This window comes from Siphateles boraxobius, unplaced genomic scaffold (assembly GCF_051911475.1).
Source record: "Siphateles boraxobius isolate OS27281-9 unplaced genomic scaffold, OSU_SipBor_1 130, whole genome shotgun sequence".
NCBI lineage: Eukaryota > Metazoa > Chordata > Actinopteri > Cypriniformes > Leuciscidae > Siphateles > Siphateles boraxobius.
This window is the reverse complement of record NW_027508734.1, coordinates 10,428,790-10,454,884: the sequence shown is the minus strand read 5'-3', so window position 1 is coordinate 10,454,884 and position 26,095 is coordinate 10,428,790. Positions and strand designations below refer to the sequence as shown.

Genomic DNA, 26,095 nt, shown 5'->3' with positions numbered 1-26,095 from the left:
ACTAATGTTGCTTTGGATCACAGGAATAAATTATAATATATCACAATACAAATAATTACAAATAATTTAACTGCTTACAAAAGAATTACTGCACAATAAATTACTGATAAATTACTCAACATAAATTACTCATAAATTGCACAACATAAGCAGAGGTTTCAATAAATGGATGAATGAATACATTGATGGTTTATTTATCAGGATGTTCATGTGACCTGTATATTTTTAGTACTTTTCCAACCGCAGAACTGGTGGCTCTGCTCTTACATTACAACCCACACTCCTTCACAGACCACACACACCTTTCTGAGCAGATCTTTTTTTCCATTACATGCATTGTTTTTTTGTTTTGTTATTCGTCTAAATATAGAGGATGTTCAACAATTGCCAAAATGACAGGTTTTTTTTAATAGTGTTGACATTTTATTGTATTTATTTATTTACTTTATTTTGCTTAAGTACATATGGAAAAGTGAGTGATAATTAATTATATTAACAATTAATAATTTACTGAAAGGCAGAATAATAATGTCAAATAATGAATAATGTTGCATTTATTTTATCCAAACGTTAAATTTTTTCTGACTATTTGCTTCCTTATTAAAAGGTACACTATGTATCTTTTGGCACTCTAGCGGTTAAAAACAAAACTGCATGCATTTTGCAGAAGAACGTTGTTTGGTTGTGCTTCGGCTCTGAGTAACTGTGTGGATAAACATGGTTATGCACTGTTCATTAAACATTCACTACTAGACTTCAGAGATATAACCTGTTTAGATGGAAAGGATCTCAAGCTGACTAGCTGAAGACGTTACTGTAGCTTTACCCATTAGACACAGTACTGTACTACAACAACCAAAATGAAATGACCCTGCTTTACAATGAACTCTGTTAGAAAGCGACATATGGCAATTTATCTGTTCAATAAAATACCTTACTCTACTAAGCTTTCTCACTCATTTTGACAACTAACCTCTGCCACTCCTACACGCGTCAAAGTAGCCAGAGCAACTTTTCTCTATTTACAGATATGATAAGACACACACAGGTGAGTGACGTATGTACGCATTTCCGCTCAGTCTAAAATATAAACACTTATAATAGACTTCCCATAGTAAGAAAAAAACACGTATTTGTGATGTATTGATTTATTATATATATATATATATTTTTAATTTTTAACATATAAAAGTTACATAGTGGCCACATGGCCCAAATTCTGCTTTTAGTTTGATTAAATATTATTCTGAGCGAGATATTTTGCTGCTAAACATAAGCAGACACACACAAAACATTTCAGGGGTTGAAAGGTCATTGCACTGGTTCTGGTCTTAGCCTATAGTTCTGCTCATGAATGTATGTCGTTGCACAATAGTGTTGCAGGATCCTTTAGCTGTGGTCAAAGTGTGAAAGCAGGAAGTAAGAAAATGCAAACTTTAGATGTTGTCACAATTAACTGTTGAAAAAAATGTTTGAAAAAAAAAGTCCACAAAAAACCTTGCAGAAATTCTGTATTTGTCAATGTTACAGATACAGCCTCTTCTGATGAAAAGCAACAAACACACAAACATCTCTTTCCAATATTATGGGGTGACAATGGATGCTATGCCACACATTTAAATACACATACTGTCATTTCTTTGATGTGTTATTATGTTAATTTGTGCCAATAAACATACATACCATTGGTAGATGTTGCATTCATATTACATATTATAAATGTGTCAATTTGGAAAACTATAGATGTGGTCACCATGACCATGAACACATCACTAACATTAAGGTGAATCAGCCAATATAATCATGTACAGTCATGTACATATGTGTTTTTTTCTTTAGTACAGGGAGGTACAGTATATAAAGCTGAATCTCTCTCTGTCTTCTCTTTCAGACTGTGTTGAGGAGGAAGATAAAACTGTCATCGGCTCTACATGAAAACCAACATTGATCTTTAATGAAGTCTGTAAGTTAAGATTAAAAAAATAACCTCTTTTATTTCATTCTTATTTTATGCAGTTGTTACCTTTTTCTAATAACTTCTTTAATTGGTTTAATGTCAATTGTTTGTTCCTGTCTATCAAATAATTTGAACTGCGTTGATTTGTTTTGAAAAGCGCTTTTGATTTACAGATTGATTTTTGAGTCAATTATTATTATTATTTTAAAATTAATTCGCTTTCCAAAGCAAGCATATCCATTAATATGCATAACCAACATTTGGTCTTGCATTAAACATTTTGTTTACATTTTTTTTCTAATACACACAATGTAAAACTGTCTTGTCAGGTAACCTAACAATATAATAACATTTAAATGAACTGGTTTTATTCAAGAAGGAAAAACACTACTTTAATTAAAGCTAGTTTTAATGAACAATGAATAATGTGAAGTAAATGTTTTAGTTTTCCTCAGGTTATCTATTTGAGGTATAATTTTGCGGTTTGAAATGTACAACTCCACTGTTTTCTTTATTCTTCTTTTTCTTTTTCTTAGAAGATTCACTGTAGATCAGTCTGTTGGGAACTATCTCCTAAAAATGATTCATCATTTTTTTATCTTATTGCTTTGCCTTTCAAAATGTAAGTTATTATTATTGCTCTGCATAATAAAGTAAATCAAGCAAGCAATACTAACCATATTCTCACATAGTATGACATTTCATATTGAATTTTTAGGCAGCTCAGATAACACAGACGTCGTGGCTCAGAATCGTCTGAAGATTGTTAAAGCTGGAGACAGTGTTAACCTTGCTTGTATTTTTTCAGAAGAGTCAAGAAACATTGTTTGGGTCAAACAAAGACTCGGAGAGAAACCCCTTCCAATTGTTTCATCATATCAAGCTTTATCTGCCATCTTTGAAAATGGCTTTGACAAACATAAACGCTTTTTTGAAACAAAAGACAAGAGCAGTTTTAATCTGAGCATCACAAATGCAGAAGAATCAGACACTGGAACATACTATTGTAATATTTATATATATATTAGTTTTTCTTTTGGTGAAGGCACTGATCTCATTGTTAAAGGTCAGTAGACTATTCACTTTAATGTTACTGTGCTACATGCACATTGTGTCTGGTCAAACAAGCATTATGTTATTGTTGTTTCTTCTCAGATGGACAGCTGAGCATGGACTCAGAGCATCAGAGACCTTAGACAGATCCAGATCATCCAGAAGAGTCTGCAGCAGGTCTGGAGTGTGTCGTAGTCACTCAGAGCAGTGCAGGAGAACACAACGTCTACTGGTTCAGACATGAATCTGGAGAATCTCCTCCAGGAATCATTTACACTCAGGAGCGCAGGAACGCTGTGTGTGAGAGGAGATCTGATGGGAACTCAACCACACACAAATGTGTCTACAACCTGCCCAAGAAGAACCTCAGTCACTATGATGCTGGGATTTATTATTGCGCTGTGGCCGCATGTGGAGAGATACTGTTTGGAGAAGGAAGAAAAGTTGATTTGCCAGGGACAGGTATCCACTGAATTTGCTACAGAAAATCTAAATCTCAAGGTGTTGTTGCATCACTTAATATCTTTTAAAAAGAAGTTATTTTTCATATCTGCAGATACATGGAGTACAATTGCCCTAGTTCTAGCAGCTTCAAACTGTTTATCAGTGATTGTGATTATAATTCTGGGCTCACAGTTGTACAAGCATCGACGAAAAGGTAGGAATTATTGCATAACACTTCTCTAATATGTAAGTCTGAACAGTCAAATCAACATCCTTCAATGACTGTTAAGTCGTGTGTTCCAATTCTTATTGCATTTCAAGATGGGACTCAGAACATTCAGAATAGTCACTTAATGGTAAGCAGTTTAATATTTCATGTGCTTTTATGCCATATATTGCATATATTATTCACTTTAAATGTCTTCACAGGCAATTTATTTGACTGAATATATCAAAATTGCTGTTCTAGGATGAAGACAGAGATGCTTTGAATTATGCAGCATTGAGCTTTCAACAAAAGCCCTCCACTTCAAGAAGACCCAGGGGAAAACACATCAGATAATTCAATATGTGCACATGCAAAGAATCAATACAATTTACTTAAAAATAAATTCTCTATTGTAAAAAAAAAAAACTACTCTTAATGTGACTCTTGATGTGCTTTAATTGATTAGACCAATAGATATGTTGCGCTCTTAATTAGCCTACGCTCAAGCTTTAAACATTATTATATGCCTAAGTTTTATCTAAAATGATCTGTCAAATTAAATGAACAGTTTGACAATGATGTAATTTAAAGAAACCTTCATGGAAGCCTGTTCTGTGGATGTTTGCATCAACATTTTTCACTAGATTTTTGAACAACTCATGCTAACATACAGCATATTGATTGGTGGGGCATACATTTTTTTAGATCGACTGATGTTGAAAAAGTCTGAGGTTGAGAAGCAGTAAAGAAGCAGAATTCCCTGTCCGTGGTTCTTAAATTATATGTGACAATTGTGTCCATTTTACTCATGCTGACTCTCGCTTTAATAGATTAGTTAAACTACATTAGTAAGTAGTAGATAATTTGAAATGTTAATCAATCATATCTAGGAATTGGATAGCATTTAGTCTACATAGGCCTGCCTGAAAAAAATGTGACGCTATTCAATATTTTTGATAAATGGCTCAAGATGTCCCTCTAGCGGACACATGTGGAAGAAATCACCACCATGAGACCAAGAAAATAACCCAGCGGGCACCTTGACATCAATTTAACATCAATATGACATCAAACATTTTGTCAAAATGACGTCGCAAAATAGGTCATAAATGAAAGTCATATTGACGTCAAAGTGTCAATGTCAATTTGATGTCAAGATTTTGACCTCTGCCGATGTGATTATTGAAGACACCTGATGTTAACAAGCAGAATCACCAAAGGACTTTAAAACATTTTTTTATTTAGACACACTGACATCAATAATCAGCCTGTGAATCTCAACAAGGGTGACAATAATAAGTTGCAGTGCATTCTGGGAGCCACCAATCAAAACTCATTCATGACTCCCATCATGCTTTGTGGTATGAATAAATTATGATCTGATTTGTTTTTGTAATTTCCTTTTCCTAATTGAATATTTTGTTTGTCACCATTGTTGAGATTCATACACTGATTCTAGATGTCTTTGTGTGCCTAAAATACACATTTGTTTTATCAGAACAACTTTTAGGAAATCCTTTGGATTAAATTAAAAATTAAGGATTATATGCTGTAGAATACCATGATGCCGTAATTATCAATATAAATCTTAATCAGAGACTCTAAATGAGTTCAGTGATTCGGGTCAAATGATGATTATGTCACAACATAACCAACACCATCAGATCACCTTGACTTGTTCTTCTGGCTGTTCACCATTCAGTTTCAGTAGCCAAACAAAATCTAAAGTTAAAAACTTTAGGGGCAAGAGCCCAACTAAAGCAAATATTGATCACCAAAATGGTGACTTAAAATTGTGATTTTCTCCTTCAGTGATTCTGCTTGTTAACATCAGATGCCTTCAATATTGGCCAATCATCACTCAATTAATCACATCAGCAGATGTCAAAATCTTGACATCAAATTGACATTGACACTTTGACGTGAATATGACTTTCATTTTTGACCTATTTCGTGACGTCATTTTGACAATGTTTGATGTCATATTGATGTTAAATTGACGTCAAGGTGCCCGCTGGGAAGCTGTGTGAGGCTTTAGTACATTAGACTGTATGTATTTAGAAATCACACGTTGCTCAATGATAAAATTCTGGTCCTACTATTCTAGGTTTCTGGTTTGTTTCTGTCACGAAACTGCTCCGAGACACGAAGGTGGAGAATACAAATGCAGTTTTATTAAGGGGTAATCCAAAACAGGCAAGGTCAAACACAGGCAGACAGTCCGTACAAACAAACACACAAAGCAGGCAGGGGTCAGAGGCAAAAGAGTAATCCAAAACAGGCAAGAAATCCAAAAAGACCAAGAGACAAGAAAACGGGGAGAATGCTCAGAATTGCAGTGTGACACTAAAACAAGACTTCGCGGTGAGTGAATGAATGAACCTGGTATAAATAGACAGACTAACAGGATGAGACACAGGTCAATGCAATCAGTGAATGAGGTACAGGTGAATGTGATCAGTGATGGTAAGTCCGGGCAGTGAGTTATGGGAAATGTAGTTTGTGAGTGATAATAGTCTTATCTGGAGTGCCCTCTGGTGGCTCTCAAGGGCACTCCAGCTGGTGACCGTTACATAGCCCCCCCATTTAAGGAGCAGATTCCAGACGCTCCTCAAATTGTCCAGGAGGGAGGTGGAGCGGAGGCGGACCCGGGGGTGGGATGGAGGGCCAGGCCCGTGGAGCGGAAGAGGACCTGGAGACTGCGTCAGGACGGAAGGCCAGGGTGGAGCAGGATGTGCAGGCGACCAGGGCGGAGCAGGCTGTGCAGGCAACCAGGGAGGAGAAGGCAGTTCAGGCTGCCAGGGCGAAGCAGACGACCCATCGGGCGGCCAGGACGAAGCAGACGACCCATTGGGCGGCCAGGGCGAAGCAGACGACCCATCGGGCGGCCAGGGCGATGAAGAGCCCTCGGGCGGCCACGGCACAGGAACAGAACCTGGCTCAGGAACAAACACAAGGACAGACACAAACACAGAAACAAAAATGGGTTCAGGAACAGACGCCAGCTCAGGAACAGTCACTGGCTCTGGCTCAGGAACAGACGCCAGAAAAGTAACGGCCACAAGGACAGACACAAACACAGAAATAAACATTGGTTCAGGAGCAGATACCGGCTCCGCTGAGCGTTCAGGTTCAGGCGTGACTTGAACAGTCTCTGGATCGGCAGGCGTGACTTGAACAGTCTCTGGATCGGCAGGCGTGACTTGAACAGTCTCTGGATCGGCAGGCGTGACTTGAACAGTCTCTGGATCGGCAGGCGTGACTTGAACAGTCTCTGGATCGGCAGGCGTGACTTGAACAGTCTCTGGATCGGCAGGCGTGACTTGAACAGTCTCTGGATCGGCAGGCGTGACTTGAACAGTCTCTGGATCGGCAGGCGTGACTTGAACAGTCTCTGGATCGGCAGGCGTGACTTGAACAGTCTCTGGATCGGCAGGCGTGACTTGAACAGTCTCTGGATCGGCAGGCGTGACTTGAACAGTCTCTGGATCGGCAGGCGTGACTTGAACAGTCTCTGGATCGGCAGGCGTGACTTGAACAGTCTCTGGATCGGCAGGCGTGACTTGAACAGTCTCTGGATCGGCAGGCGTGACTTGAACAGTCTCTGGATCGGCAGGCGTGACTTGAACAGTCTCTGGATCGGCAGGCGTGACTTGAACAGTCTCTGGATCGGCAGGCGTGACTTGAACAGTCTCTGGATCGGCAGACGTGACTTGAACAGTCTCTGGATCGGCAGACGTGACTTGAACAGTCTCTGGATCGGCAGACGTGACTTGAACAGTCTCTGGATCGGCAGACGTGACTTGAACAGTCTCTGGATCGGCTGACGTGACGTGAACAGTCTCTGGATCGGCTGACGTGACGTGAACAGTCTCTGGCTCGGCAGAAGTGACGTGAACAGTCTCTGGTTCAGCCATCTTGTCCGTAGACACTGGCTCGGAGGAAGTGACGTGAACAGACTCTGGATCGGCCATCTTGTCCGTAGACACTGGCTCGAAGGTGGCCATCTTGTCCGTAGACACTGGCTCGGAGGCGGCCATCTTGTCCGTAGACACTGGCTCGGAGGCGGCCATCTTGTCCGTAGACACTGGCTCGGAGGCGGCCATCTTGTCCGTAGACACTGGCTCGGAGGCGGCCATCTTGTCCGTAGACACTGGCTCGGAGGCGGCCATCTTGTCCGTAGACACTGGCTCGGAGGCGGCCATCTTGTCCGTAGACACTGGCTCGGAGGCGGCCATCTTGTCCGTAGACACTGGCTCGGAGGCGGCCATCATGTCCGTAGACACTGGCTCGGAGGCGGCCATCATGTCCGTAGACACTGGCTCGGAGGAAGTGACGTGAACAGTCTCTGGTTCAGCCATCTTGTCCATAGACACTGGCTCGGAGGAAGGGACGTGAACAGACTCTGGATCGGCCATCTTGTCCGTAGACACTGGCTCGGAGGCGGCCATCTTGTCCGTAGACACTGGCTCGGAGGCGGCCATCTTGTCCGTAGACACCCTGGCTCGGAGGCGGCCATCTTGTCCGTAGACACCCTGGCTCGGAGGCGGCCATCTTGTCCGTAGACACCCTGGCTCGGAGGCGGCCATCTTGTCCGTAGACTCTGGCTGGACGGTCTCTGGCTGGACGGTCTCTGGCTGGACGGTCTCTGGCTGGACGGTCTCTGGCTGGACGGTCTCTGGCTGGACGGTCTCTGGCTGGACGGTCTCTGGCTGGACGGTCTCTGGCTGGACGGTCTCTGGCTGGACGGTCTCTGGCTGGACGGTCTCTGGCTGGACGTGGCTGACGTGAAGCTCTGGCTGGGCGTGGCTGACGTGAAGCTCTGGCTGGGCGTGGCTGACGTGAAGCTCTGGCTGGGCGTGGCTGACGTGAAGCTCTGGCTGGGCGTGGCTGACGTGAAGCTCTGGCTGGGCGTGGCTGACGTGAAGCTCTGGCTGGGCGTGGCTGACGTGAAGCTCTGGCTGGGCGTGGCTGACGTGAAGCTCTGGCTGGGCGTGGCTGACGTGAAGCTCTGGCTGGGCGTGGCTGACGTGAAGCTCTGGGTCTGGCTCGTCAGGACTGAACCCTTGAACGATGGCCCTCTTGGCAGCACTTGCAGACATAAGCGGGGGATCGGCCACGCTGGAAACCGGTCCTGTACGTCCATAGACCGATCCAGTGGCTGGCTTGATGGTAAGCAGGACATGATGATTCCCAGGCCAGGCAGGCGAGACGTAAACTGACTCTGGCTGGGCAGACTGGACGTGGAGCTGTGAAGACCCTGAACTGGACGCGGCCAGTGGTGAGGGCTCTGGTGGTACTGTGAGCTTGCAGGGTGTTTCATCAGCCAAGCCCACAGTAAATGCCGTACCGCTCAAGGAGAGGGCTAGGTCGACATACCCCTCTAGGGTCCAGCCGGTATAGTCCTCCGGCATCAATTGAGCAACGTCGTCATCTAGCCCACTCAAAAACAGGTCCATGAGCTGGGTGTCATTTAACGTTCCCAGATGACAGCAAGACAAAAAGTCCCTTGCATACCTCTCAATAGGCTGGCCATCTTGGAACACCGAAGAAAGGAACTTCCTCAGGGCCTGGTTGCTGACAACTGCTGGATCCATATGAGGCGAAGTCTTCTGTCACGAAACTGCTGCGAGACACGAAGGTGGAGAATCAAAATGCAGTTTTATTAAGGGGTAATCCAAAACAGGCAAGGTCAAACACAGGCAGGCAGTCCGTACAAACAAACAAACACACAAAGCAGGCAGGGGTCAGAGGCAAAAGAGTAATCCAAAACAGGCAAGAAATCCAAAAAGACCAAGAGACAAGAAAATGGGGAGAATGCTCAGAATTGCAGTGTGACACTAAAACAAGACTTCGCGGTGAGTGAATGAATGAACCTGGTATAAATAGACAGACTAACAGGATGAGACACAGGTGAATGCAATCAGTGAATGAGGTACAGGTGAATGTGATCAGTGATGGTAAGTCCGGGCAGTGAGTTATGGGAAATGTAGTTTGTGAGTGATAATAGTCTTATCTGGAGTGCCCTCTGGTGGCTATCAAGGGCACTCCAGCTGGTGACCGTTACAGTTTCTGTCTCTTTCTGGACAAAAGTGTGTCCTACCACAGCTAAACACTTTTAAGTTTAATGAAACTTTCATTAATCAATTATTTTATTGCTTCCATTTTCCTTATTAAAAATGTTTATATTTTAATAAGCTTAACTATATTCAGCTGCAGAAACAAACATAATTTAATTAGATTGAACTTCATTTTAATAGTATATAAACACATTTAAATTAATTTATAATAGTATATGTATATGTGTATATGTACTGTAATAGTGGTAATTGTTTCTAGTCAGGATAAACTGTTACTATTTATATATGTTTTTGTCACCCCGCAGTAAGCATCAATAGCCTTTTTTTCCCCTCTACCAGTGTAAGGTGAAGTTAACCGCCTGTGAATGATGTGCGTGTGGTTTTAATTCACATTAAGGTGTGAAAACACACTGGGTCAGTCCTGTGGTTGGAAAAATGCTTAAACCACACTCTGCATAATCATGCAAAAGTGTGCATATCAAGGAGGTGCACAAAAACATCTGTGCACACAAACTAAACCTCTCTATTAAGATATTTAATATGGGCAACTCTTTGTAACTAACTCTTTGTAAGTAAATTAGCTGCAGTGTGCGCTCTATATAAACATATTTGGAAAATTACTTTACAGATTTTTTTTTTTAAATGAACCTAAAACAATTGAAACAAAAATATATACGTGTGTGTGTGTGTGTGTGTGTGTGTGTGTGTGTGTGTGTATACTGTGTGTGTATACTGTATATATATACAGTATACAGTATATATATATAATTTATTTATTTAATGTTCACAGTTATATTTTAAATGTTAACGTTTCTCCGCTGATGATCACCATGGCAGTTCTCTCTCTGTACTGAGCAGCTTCTTCCTGTCAGTCACTCTACAGGAAATGATGTACTTCTGACTGAAGCTGTGATCCATGTCACATGTTATCATATGGACAAATGCTGATGATTTGTCAAATCTGACAAATGACTTTGAGGAGGAGTCTGTGCTTTGTGATATTAATGGCCTAAAGCCCAAAACTTACTGTATCAGAGCATTTCAGGGGCATAAATATGTACAAACTCCAGTGCAATAAAAACACCTCCAACTTTTTTTTAACATTGTAATTTTATGCTCCTTGTGTCTCAACCAAGTTGATGTTCTCAAAGCATGTTTTATGACCTTTTATCAACTATGACAATTTTATATATTGTTTGAAATTAGATATTTTGATATTTATTACAGCTTTCAAATGTCAAAAATATTGAAAAACATACCATTATCTTCTGAAGTCAAGAAATTGCTTTGTGTGAAGAAGAGGTCCAGATTTATGATTACTCACAGAAAATCTTTAAATTTTTTCCCATTTCTGTGTTTGGAACGCACAAGTAAATTACAGCTGATTTCACTTCTACAGACACACATGGAAGACCATAGGAAGTATTATTTTGCATATCTGCATTTCCAAAAGAGAAAAAGTACAGAAAAATGGATTGCGGCAGACAGAAGAGAGAAAAATGTACAGTATGTTGTATTAGAAATCCAATGTTTACAGAAAACATGTATAGTGTTATAAAAATGTACATTGCACACACACACACGCACGCACGCACGCACGCACGCACGCACACACACACACACACACACACACACACACACACACACACACACACACACACACACACACACACACACACACACACACACACACACACATATATCCGGCTGCCACGAGTGATGAAGGAAGTCACAGGGTTTGACCCTCAGGGAACTCTACTGGAGAAATATATGCACATGTATTTGCGCAATAAGCCGACACTAAGCTGGGACCTCTCTGAATTTTTTGGGCAAGTCCGGGGGTCTTATAGGGTGAGAAGAACACCAATCGACAAACAGGTTCCACTCCAAGGTGTAACTGTGTCTCGTAGACGGTGCTTGCGCGGAAGAGATGGTGTTCACTACCTCCTGGGGTTAGTCACCTAAAACCTCCGCATTCCGTCCAGAGACCAGACACAAGGGGTTCCATTTGCAGGTGCCATAGAATGCCCCGTCTCTGCAGGTCCATCCTCAGAGGAATGCGCCAGGGAGGGGCTGACCCGAGGAGTACTAGTTCTGGGATCCAGATCCGGTTGGGCCAATAAGGAGCAATTAACAAGATCTGCTCCTCGTCTTCCCTGACTTTGCACAGTGTCTGTGCGAGAAGACTCACTGGGCGAAATGCATACCGGGGCCAGCTGTGTTCCAGTGCATCCAAGTGTCCCCTCGGTCAGGGAGTAAAACAGCTAGCAATAAGCCTCTGCAGATGCATTCTGCATTCTCCTGGAACCGCAGGTTGTCGCGAGAGCTTGTCGGTTGCACGATTGAGCAAGCCTAGGTTTTGAATGGCATTAAGCGACGTCAGATGTTTCTGACTCCAAAGGAGGAAATGGCGGGTGATTTGTGACATGCGACGGGAACGTAGACCACCTTGTCAGTTGATGTACGCAATGGTCGTAGTGCTGTCCGTATGGACCAATCCATGTTTGCCCTGTAGCAGCCCTTTTAGGCGGCCCAGTGCAAGATGTATTGCTAGCAACTAGAGGCAGTTGATGTGCCAATGCTTGGCTTCCCAGCCGTTGGTAGAGGCATCCGTGGAGACAATATCATGCCTGGACACTTGTTCTACGGGCATTCGCCCACCTCTGGACTCGGCCGTGAAGCTAGTGCTGAAACGGCCTCATATGAAGCAAACCGAGGGGCATCACTGCGTTTGCAGCTGCCATATGCCCCAGGAGCCTCTGAAATAACTTCAGTGGGGCCGCTGTCCTGCTTTTGAATGGATTCAAGCACTTCAACACTGACCGACCGCCTCAACTTAGCATAGTTTAAGCCCAGGCACCTGAGGCAACAATCGAGACTTTCAGCCAGCGCCAGGTAACGACCGTATCCGTAAACACACGGGGGGATTGACATCTTTAAATAGATGCAATGTCACACCCGTGTAAGCTGTTTTAGGAAAATTAGCTCTCTCAGGTGCTGTAATGCACAGGGGAAATAGCTGCTGCACGACACGCATGAATTTAGTACAACGTGCTGTGTGCACTCACTCTTTCAAGAGCTGTAAAAAACAGATGTTTTTTAAATCTCTTTATGAGACCATGACAACCACGAAGCGTCGTCACACCAACACCAACTGCAAAAGGCTTCTTTCAAAAAGAAAACAGGAGGCTCGAAGAACACTCTCTCAATGTAGATTGCAGAGTAGAAACAGTAGAACCGTTCAGCTCGGAAGCGGAAAGCTGACATGTGCTGCACCTGCTGCTCATTTATACCCACACTGGGGGACAGAGATGCAAATCTCACATGCCAATGTGTATTGGCTTGTTTACTTACACTCGAAGTAGATTGGTCTCTCTAGCGAGATTCCCGATTCAGTCCGACGTGGCTTCAAACGTCACCGACTGAAAAGGAACATGGCAGCACAGCTTAGGTTTGCAAAGTTGCATCTGAACAAACCACACGACTTCTGCAACAATGTCCTTTGGTCAGAGGAGACCGAACTAGAGATGTTTGGCCATGATACAAAGAGGCACGTTTGGCGAAAACCAAACACAGCATATCAGCACAAACACCTCATACCAATAGTCAACACTGTGGTGAAAGGGTTACTGATTTGGGCTTGTTTTGCAGCCACAGGACCGGGACACCTTGCAGTCTTCTTTGAGTCGACCACAAACTCTGGATACCAAAGTATTCTAGAGTCAAATGTGAGGCTTTCTCTCCAACATGAAAATTGGCTCATGCAACAGGACAATGATCCTAGGAACACCAGCATTTCTACAACTGAATGGCTGAGAAGGAAAAGAATCAAGGTGTTGCACTGTTCCAGTCAAAGCCCAGACCTCAACCCGATTGAAATGCTGTGGCCGGACCATAAGAGAGCTGTGCATAAACAAATATCCACAAACCTCAATGATCTGAAGCAACATTGTAAGAAGAGCGAGCCACAATTCCTCCACAACTATGTAAGAGACTGATAAAGTCTTCAAATTATTGCTGCTAAAGGTGGTTCTACAAGCTATGAATCATAGGGTGTACTTAGTTTATCACACATGGCTTCTTAATTTTGGCTTTTTTTTGGGTTATATGAATAATGAAACGATTTAATATGGCATGTGTTGTTGTTCATCTGAGGTTGTATTTAACTAACAACTAGATGATTTTATTTAAATAATGTCCTAATAGGTAAATCCACAGAATTCATAACGGTGTTCTTTCTTTTCCACATGATTATATATATATATATATATACATATACACATTTTTAATTTGAATATGTAAAAACATGGACGAAAAACATATATGGTAGATATAAATAAGTTGCATGTGTTAGGTGATTGTTTATAATACCAGAGTATGTCCAAATACACTTCTACAATACAGTACAAAATAGAATGCAAATGAAAATGCCTGTTCGAAGGTTTGTTTTAAGCATTAACATCTTGTAATGTCTATGTAATGTCTAGTGTTGATATTCATTATACCTTACTCAATGATGACACTCAATAAAACAACCCCATAGTAGATGACTGTTGCTATTGAGAAGGACACAACAACGTGATCTTTTATTCAAGAAAGTCTGTAAGTAAAGATTAGAATTTTTCTTTACCTTCATGCACTGTAAAATTTAGGATTAATTATCTTTTCTGTTTGATTTTGTGAAACTGCTTTCGAGGACAAATGTCTTGGAAGTGGATCATATATCTACTGTACATTAACATGCTATTGTCCTGCATTAAAATGCTGCGAAATAATGGAGAAAAAATTAGATTTCCCCCCCATAAGTGTTATGTGAAAAACTAGAATTGTATAATTGTATTTGTAATTTAATGCATATAATTATTATTATTATTGTATTGTAATATTTTTGTCCCTCTAGATGATTTAACCTGTTTGGGGTGTCAAAATGAATCAGCATCTTTTTATTCTACTTCTTTTCCTTTCAAAGTGTAAGTTAATATTTTGTATTCTGTTCATTTAGAGCACTTAGACAATGAATAGCTAATGAATAGTTTTTTTTTACTGCATTGTACTTGAAGAAACCAAAACTACAGCAGGCAAAACTAACTGTCCTTTTACTCATTCTTTAGGCAGCTCAGATAACACAGACGTCGTGGCTCAGAATCGTCTGAAGATTGTTCAAGCTGGAGACAGTGTTAACCTTGCCTGTATTTTTTTCAGAAGAGTCAAGAAACATTGTTTGGGTCAAACAAAGAGTCGGAGAGAAACCCCTTCCAATTGTTTCATCATATCAAGCTTTATCTGCCATCTTTGAAAATGGCTTTGACAAACATAAACGCTTTTTTGTAACAAAAGACAAGAGCAGTTTTAATCTGAGCATCACAAATGCAGAAGAATCAGACACTGGAACATACTATTGTATTAAATATATATATATTAGTTTTTATTTTGGTGAAGGCACTGATCTCATTGTTAAAGGTAAGTAGACCATTCACTTTAATGTTACTGTGCTACATGCACATTGTGTCTGGTCAAACAAGCATTATATTATAGTTGTTTCTTCTCAGATGGACAGCTGAGCATGGACTCAGAGCATCAGAGACCTGAGACAGATCCAGATCATCCAGAAGAGTCTGCAGCAGGTCTGGAGTGTGTCGTCGTCACTCAGAGCTGTGCAGGAGAACACAACGTCTACTGGTTCAGACATGAATCTGGAGAATCTCCTCCAGGAATAATTTACACTCAGGAGCGAAGGAACGCTGTGTGTGAGAGGAGATCTGATGGGAACTCAACCACACACAAATGTGTCTACAACCTGCCGAAGAAGAACCTCATTCACTATGATGCTGGGATTTATTACTGCGCTGTGGCCACATGTGGAGAGATACTGTTTGGGGAAGGAAGAAAAGTTGATTTGCCAGGGACAGGTATCCACTGAATTTTCAACTCATGGTGTTGTTGCATCACTAATATCTTTTACAAAGAAGTTATTTTGAATCTCTACAGATACACCATGGAGTACAATTGCACTAGTTCCCTTTCAAGGGAACTTCGAGCTGCGTCAAACGCTGCGGGAACGCCCCTGCGTTGTGCGTCATGAAGCACGTATGGAATCAGCCCAATGGAGAGATGAAACGTCATAGGCGGGTGACGTCATCGACCAGGAAACTATAAAGCACCCCAAAAACACAAGCGCATTAGCTTCTGTGCTTTCAGTCGCGCTACATGTGAATCTGTCCCTGTGTGATATTGTCTGTCTTACATACCCTGCACCACACAAACAATTTATCCCTATATATATATATATTGAGAGATTATGGCGGACGAACAGCAGTTTAGAAAGTGTGTTCCTCCCTGCTCGCGTTATTTAACGAGCGGGGATACACATGATCTTTGTGTTGTTTGTTTGGGAGTTCAGCATGCCCAGTTTGCTCTCGAGGGAGCAGACTGTGAGCATTGCGAGCGTTTGCCGTTAAGGACGCTCCGCTCCCGCCGGTCGCTCTTTGAGGAGAGCGGTTCGGTGCGCGCTCCCCGCGGTTCGGGTCCCGCTTCTGCCGAGGCAGAGCGGCGGCGCTTATCGTGGGGATCGCAGATGGATCTCACAGCGGGGTTTGAGACGGGCTCTGCCTTATCTCTCCCTTCACCTGTGAGATCCAGTGCCTCAGTCCCGGGTTCGGAAGCACGCGCTGCGGTTTCTTCCGCTCGGGCTGAGGCACCAATGCTGCAGCTATCCAGTTCTGAGGAACTTGATGTTGTTAGTGTTGAGGGAGATGTGGAGGATTCGCCACCCCACACTCCTAAGAGTGATGAGCTTATGGAGGTGTTAACAAGAGCTGTTGAAAAACTTAATATTGAATGGCCAGTGACTAGACAGGAGTCTGTTTCTAAATCAAAGTTGGATGAGAGATTTTTGCCGTCACGTGTGCAGCCTCCACGCCGGTGCCTGCCGTTTTTCCATGATCTCCACACCGAGGTGTCGAAATCATGGAGAAAACCGGTGTCATATAGAGTGTTTAGTCCCCAGACTTCAACATACGCTAATATTATGGGAGCCAAGGCTCATGGTTATGGTGCTTTGCCTCGTGTGGAAGAGACGCTTGCGAGCCATCTCTCCCCCGAAGCAGCATCATCTTTTAAGGCACCGGCATTACCCACCAAGCCTTTAAGAAACACTTCGGCTTTAGTGGGTAAAGCATATTCGGCAGCAGGTCAGGCTGCGTCATGTCTGCATACTATGTCAATCTTGCAGGCATACCAGGCTGATCTGCTAAGGGACATGAGTGAGAGTGAGGAGGTCAGTACTGACGTAGTTCGTGAACTGCGTCAGGCTGCTGATTTATCCCTGCGTGCCACCAGAGAATCGGCCAAATTAATGGGTCGTTCTATGGCAGCTCTGGTGGCCGCAGAAAGACATTTGTGGTTAAATCAGACTAATATTAAAGAGAGAGAAAAAGCTTTTCTTTTAGATGCTCCTCTTTCTCCCATGGGGTTGTTTGGTGATGCTGTGAATTCAGTTATCGATAAATTCCAAGAAGAAAAGAAACAAACTGCAGCTTTTAAAAAGTTTCTTCCCCTTAAAGTTCATGTCCCTGGGGCTGCTGGGCGGGAGCAGCCCCGGCCGTCTTCGAGCTCATCACATAGAGCGCAGCAGAGGCAGAGTGTCGCGTCTCGTGCTCCCCCTGCTGGACAGTGGGCTCAGCCGCGACACTCTCAGCCGAAGCCTTCTCCCAGTAGAACTGATCTGAGGACAGTTATATTGGCTAAGAAGGCTTCGGCTAAGAAGAAGTCCTGACGCCAAGCCGTTCAGGATGCTGAGGGTGGTCCCCACCGAGGCGGAAAGGTGTTCACCTCTTTTTACGGTGCCCATTCCTCCTCGGTGCCCTCAGGGGCTCGTTCTGCCAACCCCGCCTTTATGCCGGGGCACAGACGATCCCAGCGAGCGCTTTCCCGAGGGACGCTCGCTCCCTCTGAGGAGGGTCTCAGAGCGGTCAGACCAGTTGTTCCCTGCCGGTGCGCCGTTACAGGGCGCTGCGTCTGCTGCTCAAGTTACACCAGAGGCCAGTCTCGAGAGGAAATTCTACCCTTAGTAGAATTTCTGGCAGAGTGGAAAAGCCTTCCAAAAATATCTCATTGGGTCCTGCAGACAGTAGAAAAGGGTTATGCTATCCAGTTCAGGTGTCGTCCACCAAAATTCAGAGGGGTTCTGCACACAGTGGTGGGCCCCGAGCAGGCTCTGGTATTGGAACAAGAGGTGAAAACGCTCCTTCAAAAAGAGGCTATAGAACGGGTTCCTCCTCCCAGTTTGGAGTCAGGTTATTACAGCCGATATTTCATCGTTCCAAAGAAGGATGGGGGGTTGCGTCCAATTTTAGACCTGCGCATATTGAATCGCTCGGTAGGGAAGCTAAAATTCAAGATGCTCACTATCAAGCAGATCGTGTCTCAAATCAGGTCCGAGGACTGGTTTGTCACGATAGATCTGAAGGACGCATACTTCCATGTGTCCATCCTTCCACAACACAGGAAGTTCCTGAGGTTCGCCTTCGGGGGCGAGGCGTACCAGTACAGGGTTCTTCCGTTTGGCCTAGCTTTATCTCCCCGCACTTTCACGAAATGCATGGATGCAGCACTAGTGCCTCTGAGGCTTCAGGGCATTCGTATTCTCAATTACATCGACGATTGGTTGATTTTAGCTCAGACCGAGCAGATGGCGGTTCGGCATCGAGATGTCGTCCTCGCTCATATCAGAAAGTTGGGGTTGAGGCTGAACGCAAAGAAAAGTGTATTATCTCCTTCCCAGAAGACCACTTTTCTGGGTGTCGTTTGGGATTCGGTATCGATGCGGGCGCGACTCTCTCCGACCCGCATCGCTTCGATTCTCTCAGCTGTGAAACAAGTGAAGCTAGGCCAGCTACTCACTGTCAAGCAGTTTCAGAGACTGTTGGGTCTGATGGCAGCAGCGTCCAACGTTATACCTTGCGGCCTGTTGTACATGAGACCGCTACAGTGGTGGCTCAGGACCAAGGGATTCTCCCCGAGGGGAAATCCGCTCCGCACGTTCAAAGTCACGCGGCGCTGCCTTCGTGCTCTGGTCATGTGGAGAGAAACTTGGTTCCTATCCAAAGGTCCTGTGCTGGGGGCTCTTTGTCGTCGCATAACGCTAACGACGGATGCTTCCCTCACAGGGTGGGGGGCGGTCATGAGTGGTCGCCCAGCCCAAGGTCTGTGGCAGGATCATCATCTTTCGTGGCACATAAATTGTCTAGAGATGTTGGCTGTGTTTCAGGCTCTGAAACACTTCCTAACAGACCTGAGAGGCCATCATGTGTTAGTTCAATCAGACAACACGTCGGTGGTCTCTTATATAAATCATCAGGGGGGCCTGCGGTCTCGCCGGCTTTACAAGTTGGCCCGTCAGATCCTCCTGTGGTCCCAAGGGAAGCTACTATCTCTGAGAGCAATGTATCTCCCTGGGTATTTGAATGTGGTAGCAGACTCCCTGTCGAGGCAGGGGCCGAGGCCAGGGGAATGGAGACTCCACCCCGAGGTGGTGGAGCTCCTTTGGTTGAGTTTCGGTCGCGCCGAGGTGGACCTATTCGCTTCCAAGGAGACCACTCATTGTCATCGGTGGTTCTCCATCACTCTTCCAGCCCCCCTGGGGTTGGATGCTATGGTGCAGCCGTGGCCGAGGTCACGTCTGTACGCCTTTCCCCCGATTGCTCTGTTACCAGGAGTTCTGGAGAGGGTCCGCCGGGACGGGGTCAGTCTACTACTAGTAGCCCCGTTCTGGCCGGCCCGAGTATGGTTTGCGGACCTGATTTCTCTCCTGGACGGTTCTCCTTTGGAGCTCCCGGTCAGGAGGGATCTACTCTCCCAGGCGGGGGGCACGATACTTCACCCCCGCCCAGAATTGTGGAAACTGTGGGGTTGGCCTCTGAGGGGGCCCAGCTCATAGACTCCGGTCTCTCAACCGAGGTTGTTGAGACCATTCTTAACTCCAGAGCTCCATCCACGAGGAAGCTTTATGCCTTGAAGTGGAAACTTTTCACTTCTTGGTGTGGAGAACACCTGCAGGACCCAGTTAACTGCCCAGTGGGTGCAGTGCTGGAATTCCTGCAGGAGCGCTTCTCCACAGGGTTATCCCCCTCCACACTAAAGGTGTATGTGGCGGCACTAGCTGCTTACCACGTCCCTTTCAGTGGAGTTTCTCTTGGGAGACACCCGCTTATAACTCGTTTCCTCCGTGGCACTTTGAGGCTGAGGCCAGCAGTTCGTACGAGGGTGCCGACTTGGGATCTGGCCATTGTATTAGAAGGTCTTTCCCTAGCTCCTTTTGAACCTATCGAAGAAGTTCCCGAGAAGTTTCTCACTTTTAAGACTATCTTTTTGCTTGCTATCTCTTCACTAAAAAGAATCGGAGATTTGCAGGCTCTGTCGGTTTCACCCTCGTGCCTGGAATTTGCACCTGGCATGGTTAAAGCTTTTCTGCATCCTAGACCAGGTTACGTTCCTAAGGTTCCTACTAATATTGTTAGACCTACGGTTCTGCAGGCTTTCTGTCCTCCTCCATTTATGTCATCGGACCAGGAGAAACTTAATTCACTCTGCCCTGTTAGGGCATTAGACGCTTATGTCCACAGAGCTGCCCTGTGGAGGAAATCAGAACAACTTTTTGTATGTTTCGGGCCACCCAGGAAAGGGTGTCCGGCGTCTAAACAGAGAATGAGCAAGTGGGTGGTTGAGGCTATCTCACTTGCTTATGAGTCGGCTGGCCAGCCTTCACCTTTGGTTGTCCGAGCTCACTCTACCAGGAGTATGGCTGCTTCTAAAGCTCTTTTGTCGGGGGTTTCCCTGAGTGATGTTTGTGATGCGGCTGGATGGTCTTCACCGCATACTTTTATTAAGTTCTATGACCTAGACTTAAGCTCTACCCCTGGGGCACAGGTGCTCTCGTCCTCTGTGCGCTAGTCTCACATGACGGTCATTTGGTCCTATGGCGACGTGGGTATTCGCGTTCCCGCAGCGTTTGACGCAGCTCGAAGTTCCCTTGAAAGGGAACGTCTCGGTTACGTATGTAACCCTAGTTCCCTGATAGGGAACGAGACGCTGCGTCGCTCCGCCATACTCCCGGCACTCCCGTTAGCGCTTCCTTCAAGCCTATCAGAAGCTAATGCGCTTGTGTTTTTGGGGTGCTTTATAGTTTCCTGGTCGATGACGTCACCCGCCTATGACGTTTCATCTCTCCATTGGGCTGATTCCATACGTGCTTCATGACGCACAACGCAGGGGCGTTCCCGCAGCGTTTGACGCAGCGTCTCGTTCCCTATCAGGGAACTAGGGTTACATACGTAACCGAGACGTTCTAGCAGCTTCAAACAGTTTATCAGTGATTGTGATCATAATTCTGGGCTTACAGTTGTGCAAACACCAGCAGAAAGGTAAGATTTACATGCTTTATTTAACACTAGTATTCTAAGCAGTCTATAAGTTTCATTGCAGATGTACAGTTTTTTACAATCACTTTGTTACTATTTTCAGAACCTTGATGTCATTTTTCACAACTCTAGACACAAAACTCACAACCAATTATCAAAATGCACATTTTTCAAAACTCTAACCATTTTCTCAATTGTTTGGATACAATACACATAAAACTTAGATAATTTGTTCATTCAACAAAAATCACTTGTTCAATATGACACAACTTAACATCAAAGTACTACTATTTCAAAAGGCAATTCACACATTACATTTCAAATGAATGTCTATTCATTTCCTTACACTGATCTAACTATCAATTGATACAACTGCTCAAAATGATAAGTAACTGTTGCGTTACTCTTAATGCATAGTTGTATGGAAACAGACAAACAATCTTCCATGTTTACAGTAAATCATGAAAGTTTCAAGATAACGAGATTCATTGTCACCAATTAGCGTGGAGCATGAACCAATTAGACTACAATATCCATGGATGTAGCCTAATATTTTATATCATACTGTAATGCTCCATCAGACACTGTGTCTATGGTCCCAAATATTGTACCACCTTTTCAGACTATTTAAAGTATTGACAGTACTGCACTGTAGAGATGCAGGCCCTTGGAATTGCTTGTCCAATTCTGCCAACTCGTTACTGATGATTGAGGGCACATTGTGGAATGAGTATATAAAGAGTTGATTGGGATCCAATTGCAAGAGCATAGTGATACGTAACATGGAGCCAGCAGGTGATCCAGGTCACAATGGAGGTCAAGCAGTGGTGGGAGGAAGACGAGGAAGACGAGGAAGACGAGGAAGACGAGGAAGACGAGGAAGACGAGGAAGACGAGGAAGACGTGTTGGTCAAAGGAATGGTAGGGGACAGGCAGCCCTTCTGAGAGGTGGTCGTGGGCCTCGTTTGAGAGGTGTGGGGGAACGTGGTAGAGGACAGGCACCCCTTCTGAGAGGTGGTCGTGGGCCTCGTTTGAGAGGTGTGGGGGAACGTGGTAGAGGACAAGGCCACGGACCAAGACAGCGGCAGCAACAGCATAGAGTGTCCAATGAAATTCGGGCAATAGTTGTAGACCATGTCATAAATCATGGCATGACAATGACTGAGGCGGCTACAATGATACAACCAAACCTGAGAAGGTCAACCGTGGCCTCAATAATCAGAACTTTCCGCAATGAGAACCGGTAAGTTATCAGCATGCACTAAACATTATGCTACTCTCAATTGTCAAATGACTGCATACCAATGTGTATCACAGAATAGGTGATGTGACCAAGTGTCTTCTTACTCTAATGTTCCCTGTAGAATTGTGACTAGGCCAAATAGTGGAGGCAGAGGCAAAATTCTAACTGACCAGCAAGAGCAGGCTGTGGTCGATTTGGTTCGGGCCAGAAATGATATTCGCCTAACAGAAATTCGCCAGCATATCTTGGACAATGAAGACATGTTCAACAATGTGGGATCCATAAGTTTGCCGACTATTGCACACATACTGAAAAGGCACCAGGTATCTATAAAACAACTATACCATGTGCCTTTCGAAAGAAATGCAGACAGAGTGAAACAAATGAGGACTGAGTATGTTCAGGTAAGTTCAGTTTCAAGACGGCTGTTGTAAAAACATTCCCAAAAATTCTACATTGTACGGTAATCTCTAAATCTCTTTCCAAAATGTATTTTTAGAGGGTGATGGAGCTGGATGCTGATGACGACCATCACAAATTCATATATTTGGATGAGGCAGGTTTTAATCTGGCCAAGACAAGGAGGAGAGGTCGGAATTTCATTGGCCAGTGGGCAACCATCCAAGTACCTGGACAACGTGGGGCCAACATTACCATGTGTGCGGCTATATCAGAAGATGGTGTGGTGGGACGCAGACCTCATATTGGACCATATAATGCAGCTCTCCTTGTCACCTTTCTTGATGAGCTCGAACAGGTTTGTAGAGCTGAAGGTGTGACCTATGTCATTGTCTGGGACAATGTCAGGTTCCATCATGCTCATGTGGTGCAAGCATGGTTTCAGGCCCATGCACAATTTACCACCCTGTATTTACCCCCATACTCCCCCTTCCTTAACCCGATTGAGGAATTTTTTTTCCGCATGGAGATGGAAGGTTCATGATAGGCACCCTCATGAACAAGTCACTCTTCTCCAGGCCATGGATGACGCCTGCAATGACATCACAGCAGACCAGTGTCAGGCCTGGATTCGCCATGCCCGAAGGTTTTTTCCAAGATGTTTGGCTAATGAAAACATCCATTGTGATGTAGATGAGAACCTGTGGCCAAATCCACAACACAGAGTTGATGACAATGTAGAAGTACAGTAATCACTGCTGTTTTATTTCTTACAGTGCAAGCAAGTTGAGGAACACTGCATTTGATGGTTTACAGTACTGTCTTTTCTTTTCTATTTCATTGCATTTGATGGTTTACAGTACTGTCTTTTCTTTTCTATTTCATAGCTAATTACTGTATTTTTGCTTTGATTAAAATAAACCAATGTTGTGATTGTACTGTAGTGTTTTGCATCAATATATTACAAACTTTGTTCAATGATTCCACTTTGTCTGTATTCTCTCTACTACTGCAGTACTTTACAGTAACAGAGGTATTTACTGTACATGTAGTACCATAATGAAACCTGTATCACCTATTTTGTTCTACAATAGTTAATGATTGTACGAACAATGACAGAGTGAAACTATCGGTTGCTTGTGTGTGGGTGATCTATAGTTGTGTTTCAATGGTATTTCACAGTAAATTTGTTTTTTGAACCAAAGATTGTGCAAGTGCAAGATTTCTTTAAAGATGTGAATGCACAATGCAATGTTTTGAACATTAGACAACCTGTGTTACAAGTGATAACCGTTTTGAGTTTTGTGTCTAGAGTTTTGAGAAATGACATCAAGGTTCTGAAAATAGTAGCAAAGTGATTGTAAAAAACTGTAACATATACGCTCTTATTGTTTACTCAAGACGGAATCCCATATATTGTGCTTGATAAATCAATGGTAAGACTTTTCCTTTTGCTTTATCTTCTCTTTATTTGATTGCTTTCAGACTCGGCTTTGTGTGCTTTATGCCAATATACCTTTACAGATAAAATGTGAAACTGCATAATGTCTGCATGAAGTTTTAATCGGTTTTGGTTTATATACATATATATTTTATAATTTATATTCTAATTGTGTTTTATGTTCATAATCAAAATATTTGAATCTATGTATCATTTTAACTGTGGTTCTGTTTCAGGCTGATGACACAAACACTGCAGTCAATTATACAACGTATTACAAACGTATTTAACCTTTAGAAGGCTTAAGGAATAAAACTGGCTGAACACAAGTTTGACTTTCACCTCATTTATCATGCATTTAGCAGTTATTTGAAAGAAGTCCATTTCTACCAAGCTTACTTATTTTTTTAAGTGGCAAAATTTACCACATCAAATGATTATAGCACATGCCTTAGTTTGAATTAAAAAAATAGGCCATGAATTTACAATAATACAGTATGTACAATGAATGGACATTAACTGTGGAAATCAACATCAAACTGCTGTTGATATGAGCTTAAGTTGTACTGTATGAAACGTCTCGGTTACGTATGTAACCCTCGTTCCCTGAGTAGGGAACGGAGACGTTACGTCGGCTGACGACGAATGGGGGTTTCGCTTAGAACACCTATCGACTTCGAGTATTACAAAATGAGCCAATGGCGATGAAATGCCATGGGTCTGCGGATTTTGCATAGCGTATCTCCGCCCCACCGCGTGGGTATAAAGGAGGACGCCGGCAACATGCAGGTATGTCTTCGCTGAGGAGCCGAGACTGAACTCAGGCGTCTGCCCAGCGGTACAGCGGAAGTAGCAGGGAGACGTAACGTCTCCGTTCCCTACTCAGGGAACGAGGGTTACATACGTAACCGAGACGTTCCCTTTCGTAGTCACTCCGAGTTACGTCGGATGACGATGAATGGGGGTCCCCGTGAAATCACGCCACCTTCACAGCTGTCTTCCAGTGCCCTGCGAAAGTCTGATCCCCCTGTCGTGATACTGGCACAGGCGAAGGAGTCCTACTTAACACAGGAATACCAAGGTACACTGGGAAGCATATCTCAGAGGAGATATGCCGCAGCATGCCTACCCGTAGGGAGGACTTAAGATACACATATGGCCGGAGGGCTACATATGGAGGAACACTGGAGTGACCAGCCCGAGGGGTGGCAACTTTCAACTCCAGGAGGGCAAGATGGCTTGCCAAGGGAAAGACACCTGCTCAAGGAGGCTTACAGTGGAAATACACATGTGGGGGTTACTCAGGGAGGAACCATGCACACGGAGGCACCTAGCCGACGCCCAGGCAATAGACACTGGCGCCAGCGTCAACAGTGCTGGAGGAACTCAGGGCTTCAAAGAGGAAGGCTCACCTGAGGAATAATCGCACGTATCCAGTCCGTGGAGTGTAATGGCGAGCAAGCGAAGACACCTGAGCGGGTCCAGTACTAGCTAACTGAAGCGAGTACACGAGAGGACACAGGCTCCACTCGGAGATTATAGAATCTGGCGAATGTGTTGGGTGTCGCCCAGCCTGCAGCTCTACAAATGTCTGCCAGCGAGGCGCCATGTGCTAGAGCCCAAGAGGAAGCCACACTCCGGGTGGAGTGGGCTGTCACACCAAGGGGGCACGGTCGGCCTTGCTGTTGGTAAGCCAAAGCAATGGCGTCCACTATCCAGTGAGACAACCTCTGCTTTGAGAGAGCCTTTCCCTTCAGTCTCCCACCATAACAAACAAAGAGCTGGTCTGAGGTCCTGAAACACTGCGTTCTGTCTACGTAAGCGCGGAGAGCGCGTACTGGACAGAGCAGTGC

General features: G+C 44.2%; 1 protein-coding gene, 1 long non-coding RNA gene and 2 pseudogenes across 3 annotated transcripts in view; 3 read left to right on the top strand and 1 right to left on the bottom strand.

The window, feature by feature from the left end:
* LOC143737118 (uncharacterized) overlaps positions 1-26,095 on the bottom strand; it is a 131,030-nt gene that overhangs the window by 25,203 nt on the left and 79,732 nt on the right. The window lies entirely within an intron of this gene.
* LOC143737840 (immunoglobulin kappa light chain-like) lies at positions 1,898-4,039 on the top strand (annotated as a pseudogene). Its single transcript, XR_013203741.1, has 7 exons — positions 1,898-1,963; positions 2,494-2,579; positions 2,676-3,023; positions 3,113-3,472; positions 3,567-3,673; positions 3,706-3,810; positions 3,924-4,039. The product of XR_013203741.1 is annotated as an immunoglobulin kappa light chain-like (transcript).
* On the top strand, positions 14,670-24,653 carry LOC143737106 (uncharacterized; annotated as a pseudogene).
* On the top strand, positions 21,942-23,345 carry LOC143737839 (uncharacterized). The gene is made up of 3 exons (XM_077229701.1): positions 21,942-22,402; positions 22,524-22,806; positions 22,902-23,345. The coding sequence occupies exons 1-3, from the start codon at positions 21,942-21,944 to the stop codon at positions 23,343-23,345; spliced, it is 1,188 nt and encodes a 395-aa protein (XP_077085816.1).